Raw genomic sequence first — 16,565 nt, 5'->3', positions numbered from 1 at the left:
GCTAGGGATTTTTCATCTATTACCTTGGAGGAAAATTAGATGACTGACAATAAGTGAACAGAAATAATTGAGGTAGGATAGGGATCAGCAATTGGGTAGCAGATTTCATGCCAGTAATTTTTTTTTTGTCCTACTGGCCAAAATTGAGAAAATGGCACTTCAGCTGTGTGGAAAAGGCTAAGGAATGTGTCCTTTGGTATTGAATCCTAAATAACTATGTAGGAAGCTGCTTCATATAGTACTTGCTCATGTTGCCTTAAAGGCTACTTTGAGAAAAAGACTGTAGAGAAACTAAATTATTTCTTATTCATTGCTATAATAGGGATTATACTTAAGATCTTCTCCATATAGTTTGTGCTTTATATGTGCAACATGTATCTATGTACATGTTGCACATATGTACCTAGAGGAAAAAATATACCAGGTATTTTTCTAAGTGAGATTTTTTTTGTATAATCACAATACAAAATTGCGTGGGTAATAATGTCATAGTCATCTTCTATTTGTAATCCTCCTGTTTTCCCATAAAATCCACAAAAGGGTGGTAAGAAAAAAACTGTATAGTGTCTCTTGATTAGAAGCACTGGGGTATTTATCTGAAAGCTCTTCTGTTCCCAAAAGCTTTCTTATTTTTGTTCATATTATTAAATACAGCACTTCGCTTGTTGATAGTTAAATTCCTATAAAGGAAATTTCTAATTTCTGTCTTGGGATATGCAGCTAAATGTATCAGCATATCTTGGATATTTATATAGTTTGTCCTAAAAAAAGGCTTAATACTTCCTGTACAAACAGAAGCAAAGAAGAGGTGCCAGACCTCAATTATATGTAATGATAATAAAGTCTAGAACTTCTGTAACCAGATAAAACTAAACATGCTGCAAAAGCTGTGCTGAAATATAAGTGATGAACATAGGCAGATGTAACATCCAAGCCATATATTCAGCAATACTACATTACAAAAGCAAATGACTTCACAGATGTAGTTGTTAATTCTGAATGTATGATGATTGCAGGTATTAATAATGAGAGAATGGCTTGAAAAGAGAAGGAGAGTAATACTTATAGAATGGTTAAATTAGCCGTGGTAATTCTTCATTTTGGCATCTTTAACAGACACATGTTTTGGTGAGGCAATAAATATATGTGATGTCACACAAATAGGCTAGTTCATAGTATGGAAATGCCATGGTTGCCAGCCTTATCCTGGTGTGACAAACCAGTCTTCAAAATGGACAAAGCAATATCCTTTTTTTTTTTGTTTAAGTCTGGTTCAATAATCAAAATATTGTCTTCCCTACCAGAAAGCCTTCTCAATCTGCTGGGACTTCAGTTCCTACCATTGAGAAGCAATGGGTATCAAGGTATACTTTATCTGGAGAACATCAGATTGAGGAAGTTTGATGAAAGGAACCAACTAGAAATAATGGGTATATGACTTCTCAGACAGACTTTAAGGAAGTAAGAAGCCACTGCTGTGCCTATACAGTCATCAACAGTCAGACAAAACTGAATGGTTAAAGCAATAAGCTATGAATATTACATTCCTGAGGGGAGCTGTGACTCTTTTTAGAGGGTCTCTAAAATCACAAAGGAAAATGTCATATTCCAGTTAAACATTTTTTTTAAATCAAGGATTCATTCTAAGTCATTGTCTAAGATCTACGATTGGGATTTAAAACATGTGCCAATTTTATGAAGAATAATTTCAAGCCAGATCACAAAATTTGATAAACCCAAAAACTTCTTAGGATGCGCAAAATAAACTGACCCCATCAAATAAACTGACTTTCAGAAACCATTAGCCAATAAAAAGCTCAGGCCTTCCATACTCAAAAATGGTTGCTTAAATTAGACCAAACTATAAATTTAACAGACGCTGTGGCTTCATTACCTAACCTAACATGGCCGCTCAACTTCTCTTGAGGGAAAGAAAACTGCCCGAAGCAAGAATGGCGGACGCAGCGCCGCCCCATTTACCCTTATGTAAAAGGGAGGCTGACTCTCGCAGTCCCTCTTCTGGCTAGAAAAGGGCGGCCTAGCGACTGAAGGGAGGAGAGGCGTGGCTCATGCAGAGAAGGGAGGGGGAAGAGAGAGAGGAGGGGCGGGGCTTCTTTGAACCGGAAGTGTCGCGCTGCCTCTCTCCAGCTGGTTGTCATTTCGATCGGAGGCTCGGTCCTGTGGAGACGGCGGCGGTGGCTGAGGCGGCCGGGCCGGGCTGGGCTGACGCACCGGCGTATTTGACAGAATAGCCCAGCGTCTCCGCGATTTAATAGGAGCCTCCCTCCACCCTCCCGATCGACGATTGTTTTACATGAGGGGCAAAGAACGACGCCGGGAGGAGCCGAGGCGGAGAAGCAGTCGCAGCCCCCGAGGATCGGCAGTGGGAGGAAAGGCAGGACCCCTGGGAACCGCTATCGCCGCCACCAACGCTTCCCTCTTTTCCTCACCCTTCTCCTCCTCCTCCACCACCACCTCCACCACCATAAGAGCCAGCCTTGATTCGGCCCTTCCCTGCGCTTTCGCCACTAAGTGATCCTCGTGACCCTCCTCCCTTGAGAAACCGGCTCCCATGGGGGAGAGAGGAGTCCGGCTCCCCGCCAGCGTCGTCCCCTCCCCGGCGGAGACTGCTCCCCTCCAGAGGTAAAGTCCTCCCCTCTCTGCGCGGGTGGTGAATGGTGAAATCCCCATTTTGGTGCCAGCTCCTACCTCTTGAGAGCGAGCGAGCGAGAGCAAGGGCGGCATCAGACCTGTATTTCCTTCTCTTCCCCTCGAAGAAATCTCATCAGAAGGAAGCTTTCCCCTCCCTTTCCTTAGATATTCTCTGTATATGGATTTGAGCCCAAGCCCCTTCTCTCGTTTTTTTTTTGCCCAATAAATTATTCTGCTGATGGCTTTTTTTTTTAAATGTCTTAACTTATGCTGTCTGGGTATTTTTCCTCCATCCCCCTCCAGACACTTGACTGCTGATTTTCTGAGGTGAAAATTTTCCTCTGCAGGCAGCCAGGATTCATCTGAAGGACACGTAAATATCGGATCGTAATAGAAGGCGAGCTTCAAAAAGCAGGAACCCACCCAGCCAGCCAGCCAGCCAGCAGCAGCAGCAAGAATCCACCCTTCGCCTGCTCAACTCAGTCTGTACACATACACCCAGCACTCACTGAATGCCAATATTTAGAGATCAGAAAAAGGAACAAATCCTCACACCCCTCCCTCTTGAGATAGAAAGGCCTTGTCAGAAGGGCATCAGCATAAGTCATATTATTCATAGTCCTACAGGCAAAGGCAGTAGCAGCACAGGTTGTGGGGGAGGGAAGTTTCTCTTCTAGAATTTGCTTCCCTAAAGAAATCCTGAGCTAAAATCTTTACATTTTCCACAGCAAAGACTGTTAGAGTAGAACACAGATATATATTAGATTATATAGAATTTATTAAATGATTCCAGATTTAAATATATTTTTGGAGCTGTGAAGGAGTGAGGAGTACCAGATGTCATGGTATCTTTTTTTCATTAATGTGTACGTGAGCAGGTTGAGGCAGTTGGTAAGACAAGAAAGTTAATATATATTATATCTATATATATCTATATATATCTTTTTTTAAAAAAAAATTCCCTGGAACTTTCTTTCATCCTCACTTCATTCTTGTGTATTTCCTTTTTAAAAAAGGAAAGCTCTTATTTTGTTAACCAAAGATTTACTTTCCATTCCTTCTGGCTATTAGAAGGAAGTGAACACAAATTGACCCATGTCAATATTTTAAGTGATCTCACTTACAAAAATCCAGGAAAAATATCCAAATCAGATATCTCAAGTGGGTAGGAAGAAAGTTTGTCATAAAAAGATATTTTCTATTCTGTTGCTTTAGAAGAAGAAAACCATTTAAAGATTTTTTTTTCTCTTTCCAGGAGGAATTCAGATTCTAAATAAAATAAATGGGGGATTACGGGTTTGGCGTGTTAGTGCAGAACAACACCGGGAATAAGTCAGCTTTTCCAGTCAGATTTCATCCACATCTGCAGCCTCCACATCACCATCAAAATGCAGCCCCCAACCCTGCTGCTTTTATAAATAACACAGCTGCCAATGGCAGTAGTGCTGGGTCAGCTTGGCTCTTTCCTGCTCCAGCTGCCCATAATATTCAGGATGAGATTCTGGGGTCAGAAAAATCTAAAAGTCAACAACAGGAAAAACAAGACTCCCTAGAAAAACAGCAGCTTTCCCCTAGTCAAAGTCAGGAAGCAGGCATGCTGCCTGATTCTGAGAAAGCTAAATCTGAAGAAAGCCAGGGGGATAATTCTTCTGAAAATGGCAATGGGAAGGAAAAAATAAGAATAGAATCACCAGTGTTAACAGGATTTGATTATCAAGAGGCTACAGGGCTAGGTACTTCAAGCCAGCCCCTGACATCTACTGCATCTTCTCTGACTGGTTTCAGTAACTGGTCAGCAGCAGCTATAGCTCCTTCGTCTTCTACAATAATAAATGAAGATGCGAGTTTCTTCCACCAGGGAGGGGTACCTCCTGCTTCAGCAAATAATGGTGCTCTGCTGTTTCAGAATTTTCCACATCATGTCAGTCCTGGTTTTGGGGGTAGTTTTTCCCCTCAGATTGGACCCCTCTCTCAGCACCACCCTCATCACCCCCATTTTCAACATCATCACAATCAGCATCAACAACAGAGGAGGTCTCCTGCAAGCCCTCATCCACCTCCATTTACACATAGAAATGCTGCTTTTAATCAACTGCCTCATCTTGCTAATAATCTTAACAAACCACCCTCTCCATGGAGCAGCTACCAAAGCCCATCACCTACACCATCTTCCTCATGGAGTCCTGGTGGTGGATGTGGTGGGTGGGGTGGGTCCCAAGGGCGAGATCACCGCAGGGGACTGAATGGAGGAATAACACCCCTGAATTCCATCTCACCCCTGAAGAAGAATTTTCCAAATAATCATATCCAGTTGCAGAAGTATGCACGACCCAGTTCCGTTTTTGCTCCAAAATCTTGGATGGAAGACAGTTTGAACAGAGCTGACAATATCTTTCCCTTTCAGGTGAGATCATTTTATCAATATTAGACAGGATACTGTGTAAAGAGATGTAGGAAAGACTGTGTACATTGTAATGTTTTATCTTTTTTTGCATTGCTTCAAATATTAAAAATGCACAATTATAAAATTGATTTTAAAAATGAACCTAAATGTGTAGTTCATGCCATGGTTGCTCATGGATGCTCTGTATAGTATTTGTTGGAGAAATACCTAAAACAAAATAGGAAATCTATTATCTAGTAAGCTTGCTGTCAAATCAGTATTATCTGATCAATACAACAACTACAAGAGCAATAATTGGAGTCATCCTTATAACTGAATAAAATTCTAAAGTACAAGAACTGTTGAAACTGCTTTTTAAATATAATAGAATTCTGTGCAATTAATTATTACTGGTTCCTAAAACCATAGAAAATACATCTACAGCAGCTTAATTTTTATTTTGATTCAGTTTGGAATATCTAGGTTTTTAAATGCAGCTCAAATAACAATCTTAAAATGTTGAGCTGGTCTCTGCTAGGAAGGGCAATATATTTTAGTAGTAGATTATAAGTCATTACTAAAAATAGATATGGACTATTTCAGACAGGTTTTTTTATTGGAGGGTAGCCATTTGCTATAAGGAAATAGGCTGAGAATTTCAGTAGTACCTATTTCTCCACTTACAAGCAATTACCACTAGAAATTGCCGTTTAAACAATGCAGTAAAAACCTTGACAATATATTGTGTTTCATTATTAGCTGTGGTTAAGTTTGAATATTCTGTAATGTTTTACTGAGATAACAAAACCTTAAAAATATTGATGAAAAAATAAAATTGTAAAATATTTATTTCTCAACATGGTATATATAATCAGACTGTGCTGTGACCTAGTTTTGTCATAATTGGAAAACTGGTAGATAGGCAAAAGCCATACTTTTGTTAAATATAGAAAACTATTTTATAATTTGGTTAGATTACCCAGAGGACGCATCTTGTATTTTCTTTTTAGTTCATGCACCTGAAATAGAAATCATGAAATAATAAATCAGGAAGCAATATGAGGATTCATAAAACCACTAATGCTATGAATCAGCTGAAGTACAGGAGTAATGGTTGAGCCTCACTGCAGCAAGATTTGGTTCATTGTTTTAGTAGTTCATTTTGCAAATTGTGATTATATAAAGAAACTACACTGTGGGATAAAGCATTGTCTTTCTCTTCATAAATTAAGGCCTCGGACCTAGGCATGATGCAAGTGGAATGTTTTGTCCTGGAATACTGGAATATTATTACGTTCTTTTTTATTCTTTGGATTATTATTCCAATCTTATAAATATCTGTGGCAATATATTGTGATCAGTTTTTCCCTGAAGAACAAAATGGTCATATCGAGACCAAATCCTGCCTCTTTGTATCTAGCAAAAGGAACATATTTTAATGAAGTACATTTTAATTTGAAATGCCTGTGCTCAGTGCTGAGGAGGCAAGTGCAGGACTTCAAAGAACAGCTGAGTATTGCAGATCTAGAAAATTCTCCAGTCATCTTTGGCATTTACTTTTTGCAGCATGAAGCAGATAGTGCTTTTTTTTTTTTCTTCCTCCTTTTTCACATGAAATGGTTCTCTTTTTTTTCTTCAAATGATTGTGCAAGATAACTATCTATTTCGAATGAAAGTGCGTGCAAAAATATGTTTACAAAGCTTTACATGGATTAAGCTCTTGGAATATCGACAATTCAATTCTGCCTCTAATACATTTAATTAGAAGACCTGCTTTCAGCTATGTTTAGTATTGCTGCTATGTGGTATCTTGCTAGAAGTAACAAATACAGCACCATTAATTTGGACGAACATTATTTGTTCCACACAGACACAAATAGCTTCCGTATATAGACAGGTTGCCTTTTCTTCAGTAAATGAAAATTCAGTAAATTCTGCAATGTTTATGCAAATGTAATAATCACAGACTCCCCTAGTAGAGGAGCTGGCCTTATCTTGGTGCCACCGGAAATACAGGCATGAATATCCTTCAGAGATTAACTGATGCAAAAAGGCCTTTTCTGACCTGGCTTTCTTTTGAAAGAGCATCGCCTGGTTTTCATGCAAATACTTAGTATGTTGTACAATGCACGAATTGGGATGATTGTTTTAAAAAAGCATTGTCATTTGATGCTAAGATACATTTTTACTAAAATTCAGACCAGAAGCTTGTACTGTAAGTCCTTAGGCCTGATATAATGGAAGGCGAAATAAAATATTCTATTCATCCAGCGCCTTAGTTTTGTTATGACGATATAGAAGACCAGACAGTTGACAATGGATATTGGTGTGAGGCTAGAAACCAGTTTTGCCTTTAATAGTGGTTGTTGCCCTTATTTTTCCCAGTTGGGAAGTTGTTGCAGTGCTGCATGAGGGATCTTTTACTGGGTTGTTAGGAAGAAAATAGAATGGGCTGTATATTTATTGTATTTATTGGCACTCTCAGCTCCTTGAAGTCTTAAAATCAGCAAAATATTTGCCGCTGAGAAGATGTTCAATGATATCCATAGATTTAATGCTACATTAATAATGAGGGAAGCGATGGTAGCTGCAGCAGCGCTAGTCAGTAGCAGTTGCCCCCTAGTGCACAGATAAAGGGTAAACAGCAATTACACAATGCTTGTTGGTTTTTCTTGCTTGTTTGCCAAAGTGTCAGCTCTTTAAAGACAAGTATGGCAATTTGAATTGTCCAGTTTGCGTTCCCTGACAGGAAAAAGGATACAGTATAATGTGAGCTTTGTTTGTGTCCCTATGTCACCTTTTCCCTTTAATACTTTAGCATGAGAAAACCAACTGCATGCAGAGGGAGTAAAAACTGCAGTGCAGCTCCCAACCAGGAACACAACCACAGAAGTATGGAATTGTGCACGTGGTTCATATTCTCTTTGATTTAAAGAGCCAGTCCTCTTTTAAGATGCAAGCGCGCGCATGTACTATATCTAATGTGACAGGTTCAAACATTTTGAACTGGGAGTGCCAGAGGAAAGATTGCTTATTATTGAAACATTGATGTTTTGTTTCTGTTCTTTTTATATTTTAGAATACAAGTTGCTTAAAATTCTCAAAGTATAATACAGTACATGGTATCGATGCATTAATGCTTTTTGCAAAGTGCTCTAAAAATATCGATTAAATCTGGGCTGAGGGGAAAATATAGATACAAATAAAAATACAATTTACTTAAAAAATTTCCTTTGCAGGGGAAAAACATCTTTATCTTTCCCTTTAAACAGGGATACCAATTTCTGCTGAGAATGCAGTGAAGAAGAAACCCACATATTTTGCACAATGTAAATCTATACTTCATTATGATGGTGCAATTTGGAAGAAAATATATCAGTATCACTATAAAACATATCCTGTTTTAAAAAGAACATTCATCAGCTTTATTTTTCACTGCACTCCCAACAGAATGCAGAGACCTATTGATTAGCAGTTAAATTTCAAATAGGCTTTCATGTATGCAAACATGTCTTTCTTGCTAGTGTACTTCCTTGTAGAACAGGGACACTGTTCTGTACTAAAGACAGTTAAGGTTGAAACAGGAAGACCTATCCTTGCTGCTAGGCAGAAGTCCAGTTTCTAAAATAAATAGCTGTATGCTTATTTCACTTGCCCTGAAGGAATTTATTAAGTTGAAACATGCAACTGCTGCATACTGAGTATTCTCCCACATTTAGCTGTTAAAGAAATGTTTCCAGGAAAAAAAAATACTAATGCTTTTTTTTTTCATCTATAAGCTTTATTGAAACAAACAAGGTTTTGTGAACCTAACTTGCTTCTTGATAGCAAGCAAGATGTTAATTAGGTTAGTGGTATATTCTTGGTTCCAACAAATTGCTTGAAAAAATTATAATAATTCTGATACACCAAGTAATTATATATATATATATCTTTTGCTAAATCTGTTTTTATTTGTCTTAAATATGTGTTCAAAGAAAGACAAAATGGAGTTACTATTTCATATGCAAAATTATGAGACTGATAAAGAAACTAGAAAAATAATTTATAAGGAATGGTCGATTGCTATGAAGACAAGCAGACTAAGAACAGCAGACTTTGTTCTATTTTCTTTAAATTTTCTTCTACATTAGCTAAATAATAATAATAATAATAATAATAATAATAATAATAATAATAATAATAATAATAATAATAATAATAAATAATAATAATAATGGGATGTTCTGGATTAAAAGTAGTGAGACTGTTTTTAAATGTTTATCTGATCTTTGGCCTGCCTTTGACGGTATTTGTTTTACTCATAGCACAAGAAGGTTGAAATTGGATTCAGTGTTTTAAAGAAAGCATGCCTGTACATCTGACAGATGTTGTTAAAGTTGAATCATGATTGTATGAACCTGTAGCTCCAGCCTGGCATTTTGTATTGTTAGGTTCACAGTGGCTGTTCTTCATATAAGGCAATACATGCTTGCCCCATTTTTCTCCACCCTTTTTTTTTTACATAACCACAATCTGGAATGTACATCAGAACCTTTTATTTATAGTCATGTTGTTCTGGGAATTGCTTAAGAAAGAAAGAAGTATGGCTAGGGTGATCATAAATGTATGACTGAGAAAGCATCTGAGGCAATTTTGATGCACTCCAAACAAGCATTTTTAGGCTGCTTTTCCCACCGTATCATTTCCAATGGGGAAATGTAAAGTTAACAACCTGTAGACTTAGAACTGCTTTCAGTATGTTTTCATTTTCCCCCTTGTAAAGGTAAAAAAATGAAATGCATATAAAGATACACCCTTTCTTTTAAATATGGTGTTTAGTTTACTGTTTGGTCTCCAATTACATATGTTTGTGCAAGTTCTAATGCTAGGGTTGCCTTCCTAAAAAAAGAAACTGTAGTCGTGTATCAGTCTTCTCTGTTGACCAGTTGAGGTAGGACAAAAGCAAATGGTTAAACCTCAAAATGATAAAAGGCTGGTGGCCATTTGGTGATAATTGAAGGTTCTCTCAAATCAACGAAGTCCTGGTGATTTTATGGACATGTCCATTTTGTTTTCTTAATAAAACAAAAGAAATTTGCCAAATATTTCTTCTGGATTTTTTTTGGTCTAGCTTTCACCCCTGGTATTCCTCCAAGTATTAACGAGGCCAAACCCTGTTTAGTTATAAGCCCAGCCAAGGTTAGCCAAATGCTGTCATTACTGATATTGCTGAAGACCAAGATATTTAGATAGAAACTTAGTGTTTACAGTACAGTATTGAAGGCAAAAGGGTGTTTTGGGGGGCATTTGGAAGTGATTATTTAGTATCTGTCAACAGCTCCTTAAAACAGCTGCATTTTTTCCCAGGATTATGTGACTACCTTCCTAGGTACATTATTTCCTTTGAATCTGAAGCATGTTTAGCCTGATTATGTTATGTTCTAATCAAGGACAATAGTTGAAAAAGGGAATGGATCATTAAGAGTAATATATTATTTTCCAAGAATATATGCACCATACATATTTTTCTACCTTTATTAATTTGGAGAAATTAGCAATTTCCCCCAATTTGTTCATCATGAATGTTGGCTGATTATGAGTTATGCAAGTTGAAATTAGGACTGGGAATATGGTGGAGGAGGGGGAGGTGTGTATGGATCTATCTACGTTCTATTAATCAAATGCAGGTTTGGATCTGGTGAGTACTTGAATGGGAGATCACTAAAAACTCCTTGGGCTACAGGTTGGATTGGGAAATGTTAAAAAAAATCCTAGAAGAAGGTGGTGATCAACCATGAAAACTACATGCATCTGCCTATGAATTCATCAGCAGTTGAGCTTGACTCAAAGGGGACTTTATACTAAATATCATGTGATAGAGTGAATAATATATAGTGGGTGGCTATATGCCTGCTGAATAAAGAGAGGCCCAGATAAATCGTATCATCATTAGTTATGTTACTGAGTCCTTCATCTTCAAAGATTTCTCACTTTAAAAGCACCTAATTAAAAACTCAGGCCTTTGTTACAAACAAATTTGGCACACCCAAACATGTTTTTTTTTTAATTTTTATGTTTGTTGGTGCGTTCCAGATGAGATTGCCTCACCTTGGCAAACATTGGAACTTTCATCAGTTACTGTTCAGATGATAACAACACAAACTGACTCATATCTTGATGTTTTAAACTGTATGCATGCTTTACTTAGGTAGGAGCTATACCACAAAGATGGGAACTCATTGTGGTATTGTGGTGCAAGAGGTTACATTAATGGGTGATGTCCTAATTTTGTATTCTTGTTCCTCTTGCATTGTGGCGAAGTTTTTCCAACTGTATAATCCGATAATATTCTTAATTAATTCATTATATACTTCTACAGCAGAAGATGGGACTAGTACATGAATTGCAGGAGTCTATACTATCTGCCTTATGTACCAATATCTTTGCTATTCTTTTAAACATTTATAGGACATGATTGGGAGGTAATCAAAGAGTTCCCCTCCTGTCTCCCATCTTTTCTTGAACTTGGGGGCAGGATATTATTAAATAAAGAGATTTGGCTACTTCTGAAAAAAGAATTTGGGGTTTCAGTCTGTATTTACATTGGCTTTCAAAAACACATATGACTGTTCATTTGTAGTAAGTTCAATTTACTACAGGATTTACTACTCTAGGATTGTAGTAAATGGGGTGTACACAGAGATCATTTTCATTTAATTTTTCGGAGGGATTATAGATATAATTGGAACTATGATTTCAAACTGATGGTTTCCCATTTTGAATGTCACAATGAATGTAAAATCTTTATTTAAATTGGTACATTATGGTTAAAGCAAGAATGTAAAACAAATTGCAGCCGGCTATGTTTTATTTCCCTCCATATAACTGAATTATTTTAAAATAACTTTTAAGCAAAAAAGCCAACAATTTAATTTTTCTTTTAACAGTATATTATGGTAATAAAGAATATTCATTGACGTTTTTTGCTTTAGATAAAACAATGTTTATTAGTACCATTTGGCTCCCTTTTTAACCAAACTTTCCCACAAAGTTGTAAGGTTTAATTAAAGTCATATGCTTTTTGTGCTCTGGTTAAATGAAGAAAATAGTATAAAATACTGATACCTTTTTAAGAAACAACGGTTACTGAATTTCCTTATATGCTGACACTCTTCTATCTTCAAGGGAATAAAGTACTAAATTAGAACTGTTACCTTGATTAGTCAAGCTGTTATTAGCACAATTATTTGTGTGTTCTTTGTAGAGTTCACAGTTCAGGATCTTGTGTACATGTTCTTTAAAAAACTCTTTAAAAACTGTTATACCATGCTGTGGTAAATCTAGCTGGTCACAATTGTTATATAAGGATTGATTTACTCATGTAGGTAATGTGTGGCCATGGAAGTGTCTGTTCAGCTTGTCGTGCCTCATGGGATTTTGGGAGTGGGGGGGTGAGTTAGTTGGCAAAAGATATAATTTACTGCATGTCAAAAGGGATTTGTACATATGTATTTTTAGAGAAAGCCCACTGCTGCCATTTTTACGGAGAAGCTTATGAACAAATATGCAAACATTTTTCATAACTGACAGGCAGTGGATTTGTTTTCCTCTTTTGGGATATCCACATCAGACAACTAGCACCTTATAACATAGAAGATTAAAACAGCTTCTTTCAGCTTTTGGAGAACTGAAAACGTTGTGTGAGACCATTCCGTGCTTTTCAATAAAAAGATGTGAGAGCCAAACCATACATTCTGAAATAGTGTAGGATAGCCCTTTTGTACCATATCATGCCAGAATGAACTTAACATTTGCAGCTAATTCATGTTGAGTTAAATCTCTGAGCCATCAAGACAGTTTTGTTTCTCTTCCAAGATCTCATCCAGAGCTACATAATATTTTTTGAAATTTAGATGTGAACTAACATGAACAGAATTAGGAGTCCTCTGAATGAAATAGTGGTTTTGGTCTTCTCTTATTGGGGAAAAAAAAAAACAAGTTCCCTTTTTAAATGTTAAGGCAGGGAATAAAGTAGAAAAAATAAATTTTTTATACCTGTTTTTACTGCATGCTGTAATGTACTAAGCTAACCAAATGCTATTTGAGGATACCCAGTTTTATGAAGATGATATGCTATAAGCAAGAGACCACATTATCTAAAAAGTAGACCTATTTTTATATAGACGTTGGTCTAATTCCTTTATTCTTTATCTGCATTTCCAGTGTGTACCAGTGGTATTTAGTTGGTCATTTTTATAGCTCAGTGTATTTTGCTTAGACCACAAAGCAATAAAATTAGAAGAACTGACCTCCTAAATTTGATTCTTATATTTCAGGAGCATTTTCTCATTTGTTCGTTTGTTTCTATCTCTGTATCTTTTCTGTGATACTTATTTTTTATTTTTTTATTTATTTGATTTGTCAATTGCTTACAAGATAATAGGTATAAGTATATACATAGTTATGAATACATGAAATGGGTACATATAAGAAAAATAAAAGAAACAATAGGACAGGGATGGTTGGCACGTTGGTGCGCTTATGCACGCCCCCTACAGACCTCTTAGGAAAGGGGTGAGGTCAATAGTAGACAGTCTAAGGTTAAAGTTTTTGGGGTTTGGGGAAGAAACTACAGAGTCTGGTAGAGTATTCCAGGCATTGACCACTCTGTTGCTGAAGTCGTATTTCCTGCAATCAAGTTTGGTGTGGTTAACCTTGAGTTTGTATCTATTGTGTGCTCTTGTGTTGTTATGGTTGAAGCTGAAGTATTCATTGACAGATGCATGATACTGTGTATGGAATCTTGAGTGGCAGTTGGATTAGGATCATTGATACATCTTTATTACATGGACAGCTAAATTTACAGTGTGATGAACTGCTACAGAAATACAGCTAGTCCTCAATTTACAACAGTTTATTTAGTGACCGTTCAAAGTTAAAACCTCACTAAAAAAGTGACATATAACGATTTTTCACCCTTAAGCCGTTGCAGCATCCCCATGGCCACGTGATTTACATTCAGATGCTTGACAACTGACTCACATTTATGACAGTTGCAGTGTCCAGGAGTCATATGATTGCTTTTTGCAACCTTTTGATAGGCAAAGTCAATTGGGAAAGCAGATTCAATTAACAATAACAAATTCACTTTCACTTAACAAATTTGGCAAGAAAAGTAAAATGGAGCAAAACTAACTTAACAAATTTCTCACTTAACAACATAAATTTCGGACTGAGTTGTGGTTGTAAGTTGAGGATTACCTATATTTAGACTAATCCTTTGCTTGTAAGCTTTTAGAATATCAGGATAGTGGATGCCTCATTATCTATACCATATAATATATTTTTTCTTTTATGTAAGATATTTTATTTCACAATTATTTTATGGCTGTTTAGTATAATAAAAATTTCCAAGTTTTAATTTCAGGATATGGGCTAAATGGAAAAACCTGCTAAAATATTCATAGAAAATTCAGGATATAGAAATGATTGCAGAATTGTGTCACTAATGGGTGCTATTTCAGCTTCCCTGTATTAACAACAGAAAGTAGACTATATGTTTCCTTCAGAGAAGATGGTAGAATAAAAGCTTTTGACATGTAGAGATCAAAAGATAAGTAATGGGAATATATTCATCTGTTTTTAAATAAAAAATGGAGTAAGGGTGAAATTTAGTAAACATTATTTATGGGCTCCACTACTAGTCAATCTGCTAGTGTGAACTAATGCAACTCTACCTTCTCAGCTTCTAAGAATGCCAGTTAAGCCAGTCTGTCTGGTCAAAATTACCTATATTTTTCACAATTATCAGTTGTTAGCAAGCCTCTTGATGCCTAAGAAAATGTATATTTTAAGAATATGTAAAAAACTGGTCTGTGTGGTACCTGCTTTTTTATGTCTTTAGATGTGTTGAATTACTGTGGAGTCATTCTTGGTACATTTATTCATGGCTTTCACAGACATTGTCACAAGATATATCGAGGGGAAAAATCTGATACTGCACTGACTTGATGCCAGGCTCTCAGTAATTATGCTGACTGAATGACTAACTCAAAAAAATTTCCAGCTTTTCCTTAATGTTCTGGTTCATCCAAAATTAAACTGATTTTTTAAAACTTATATGTGAGATTTTTATTATGTTTTTCTACAAAAGGACAAAGCAGGGACTAGAAAGTGCTGTAAGACTGAAGAGAATTGGCATCCTTGCACTGCTGCACAGTAGCATGGAGTTCTGATGCCATAGTAGATTAATATGAGTTCGTCAACAGTACATGATATCTTAGCAAGAATAAGCTGAGTTCTTAATAAAAAGAACCACACATTAAAAAATACGTTACATTAGGTTTATCACATTGTATTTCTAGCAGAACTATTTTATAAGTTTTGGAGGAGGGATTCAACCTTGAAATAACACTTTTTAAACTGGAACATACTCATCACAATCCAGTCCTATCAATTTTGCTATGAGAAATAAATGAACTTTTACTTATTTTCCAGTTATAGATTTCTTTTTCAGTACTGGAATTTCATCCCTATATGAAATTAACTTGTTAATACACTCTCTTTAGAGTATTAAAATGATATTTCAACTTTAAACATACTAATAAAGTTCAATGATAGAAAAGCTTTGCTTCAAATTTAGCTTTATATTTTACTTTTTTGATTCCTTTCTCATTGTAGATGTTAAATATACATAGTTTTTCAATTAACTGTAATACTGAAATGAAGATAATTATTTAGTATATATAGTAAATTCATTTCCATATTTCAGTTTTCAAAGAATATACAAGATTGTTGTAGAGTTAAATTTTAACTGCCACTCTTCATTCTTTGGAAATGAATATGGAAGATGAGCTGGCTTTGAACTTGAAATACAAAGTGTTATCTGCAACTTAATTTTGATGTCTTAGGTATAGAAGAGTTACCAGACTGAACTAGATGAGTAAATAAAAATCACATTTTGTTCATGTCCATGTTGGTACTATTTTACAGAACTGTAATATGCATAGATATTACATGAGTTGAAATCTTCAAAAGAAATTCTATAATTGTGAAGCTGACACATAGTATTCAAATGTGATAGAGCAAAGTTTATTTTGATTTTTGAAAGTCCATAGACTTCTGTTTCAGAGGTGCTTTAAGCAATGTATTCTTTCTGAGGGACTTCTTATTCTTTCCATTTATTCATGTCCAGTTCATGGAGACTACTTGGACAAGTTACTGCAGTTTATTTGGCAAGGTTTTTCAGAAATGTTTTGCCATTACCTTCTTCCTAAGGTGGAGAGAAACAAATGGCCCAAGGTTACCTAGGTGGCATTGGACCTAAGGCAGGATTAGAACTAGAAACTAGTTTTTTCTAGCCTGATGTCTTAACCACTACTTCGAGCTAGTTTTTATTAGTAGTGCTATGCATTAATAAATATAGTGAACAAGGTAAAGCTAGAAATCAAAAAGTGGATCAATACAAGAGCTTAATATTAATTAAGAGTGTAATATTAATTAATGTATGTTCCATTTTTCCTTCAGAAGTTTTCTTTCTATTCTCAAG

At 36.0% G+C, this 16,565-nt stretch overlaps 1 protein-coding gene across 2 annotated transcripts in view; it reads left to right on the top strand.

Moving 5' to 3' along the window:
* The first annotated feature begins 2,142 nt into the window (after positions 1-2,142).
* CPEB4 (cytoplasmic polyadenylation element binding protein 4) overlaps positions 2,143-16,565 on the top strand; it is a 58,784-nt gene continuing 44,361 nt past the window's right edge. For both annotated transcript variants that reach the window (XM_026688096.2, XM_087955435.1), the window contains exons 1-2: positions 2,143-2,643; positions 3,000-5,056. In XM_026688096.2, the coding sequence (XP_026543881.1) occupies positions 3,935-5,056 (1,122 nt within the window). In that variant the 5' untranslated portion in view covers positions 2,143-2,643; positions 3,000-3,934. The remainder of the gene's footprint in view (positions 2,644-2,999; positions 5,057-16,565) is intronic.

This window comes from Notechis scutatus, chromosome 2 (genome assembly GCF_049901735.1).
Source record: "Notechis scutatus isolate UNSWTSFEM ecotype Mainland chromosome 2, rNotScu1.2, whole genome shotgun sequence".
In the NCBI taxonomy this organism is placed as follows: Eukaryota; Metazoa; Chordata; class Lepidosauria; order Squamata; family Elapidae; genus Notechis; species Notechis scutatus.
This window is presented reverse-complemented; position numbering and strand designations above follow the sequence as displayed.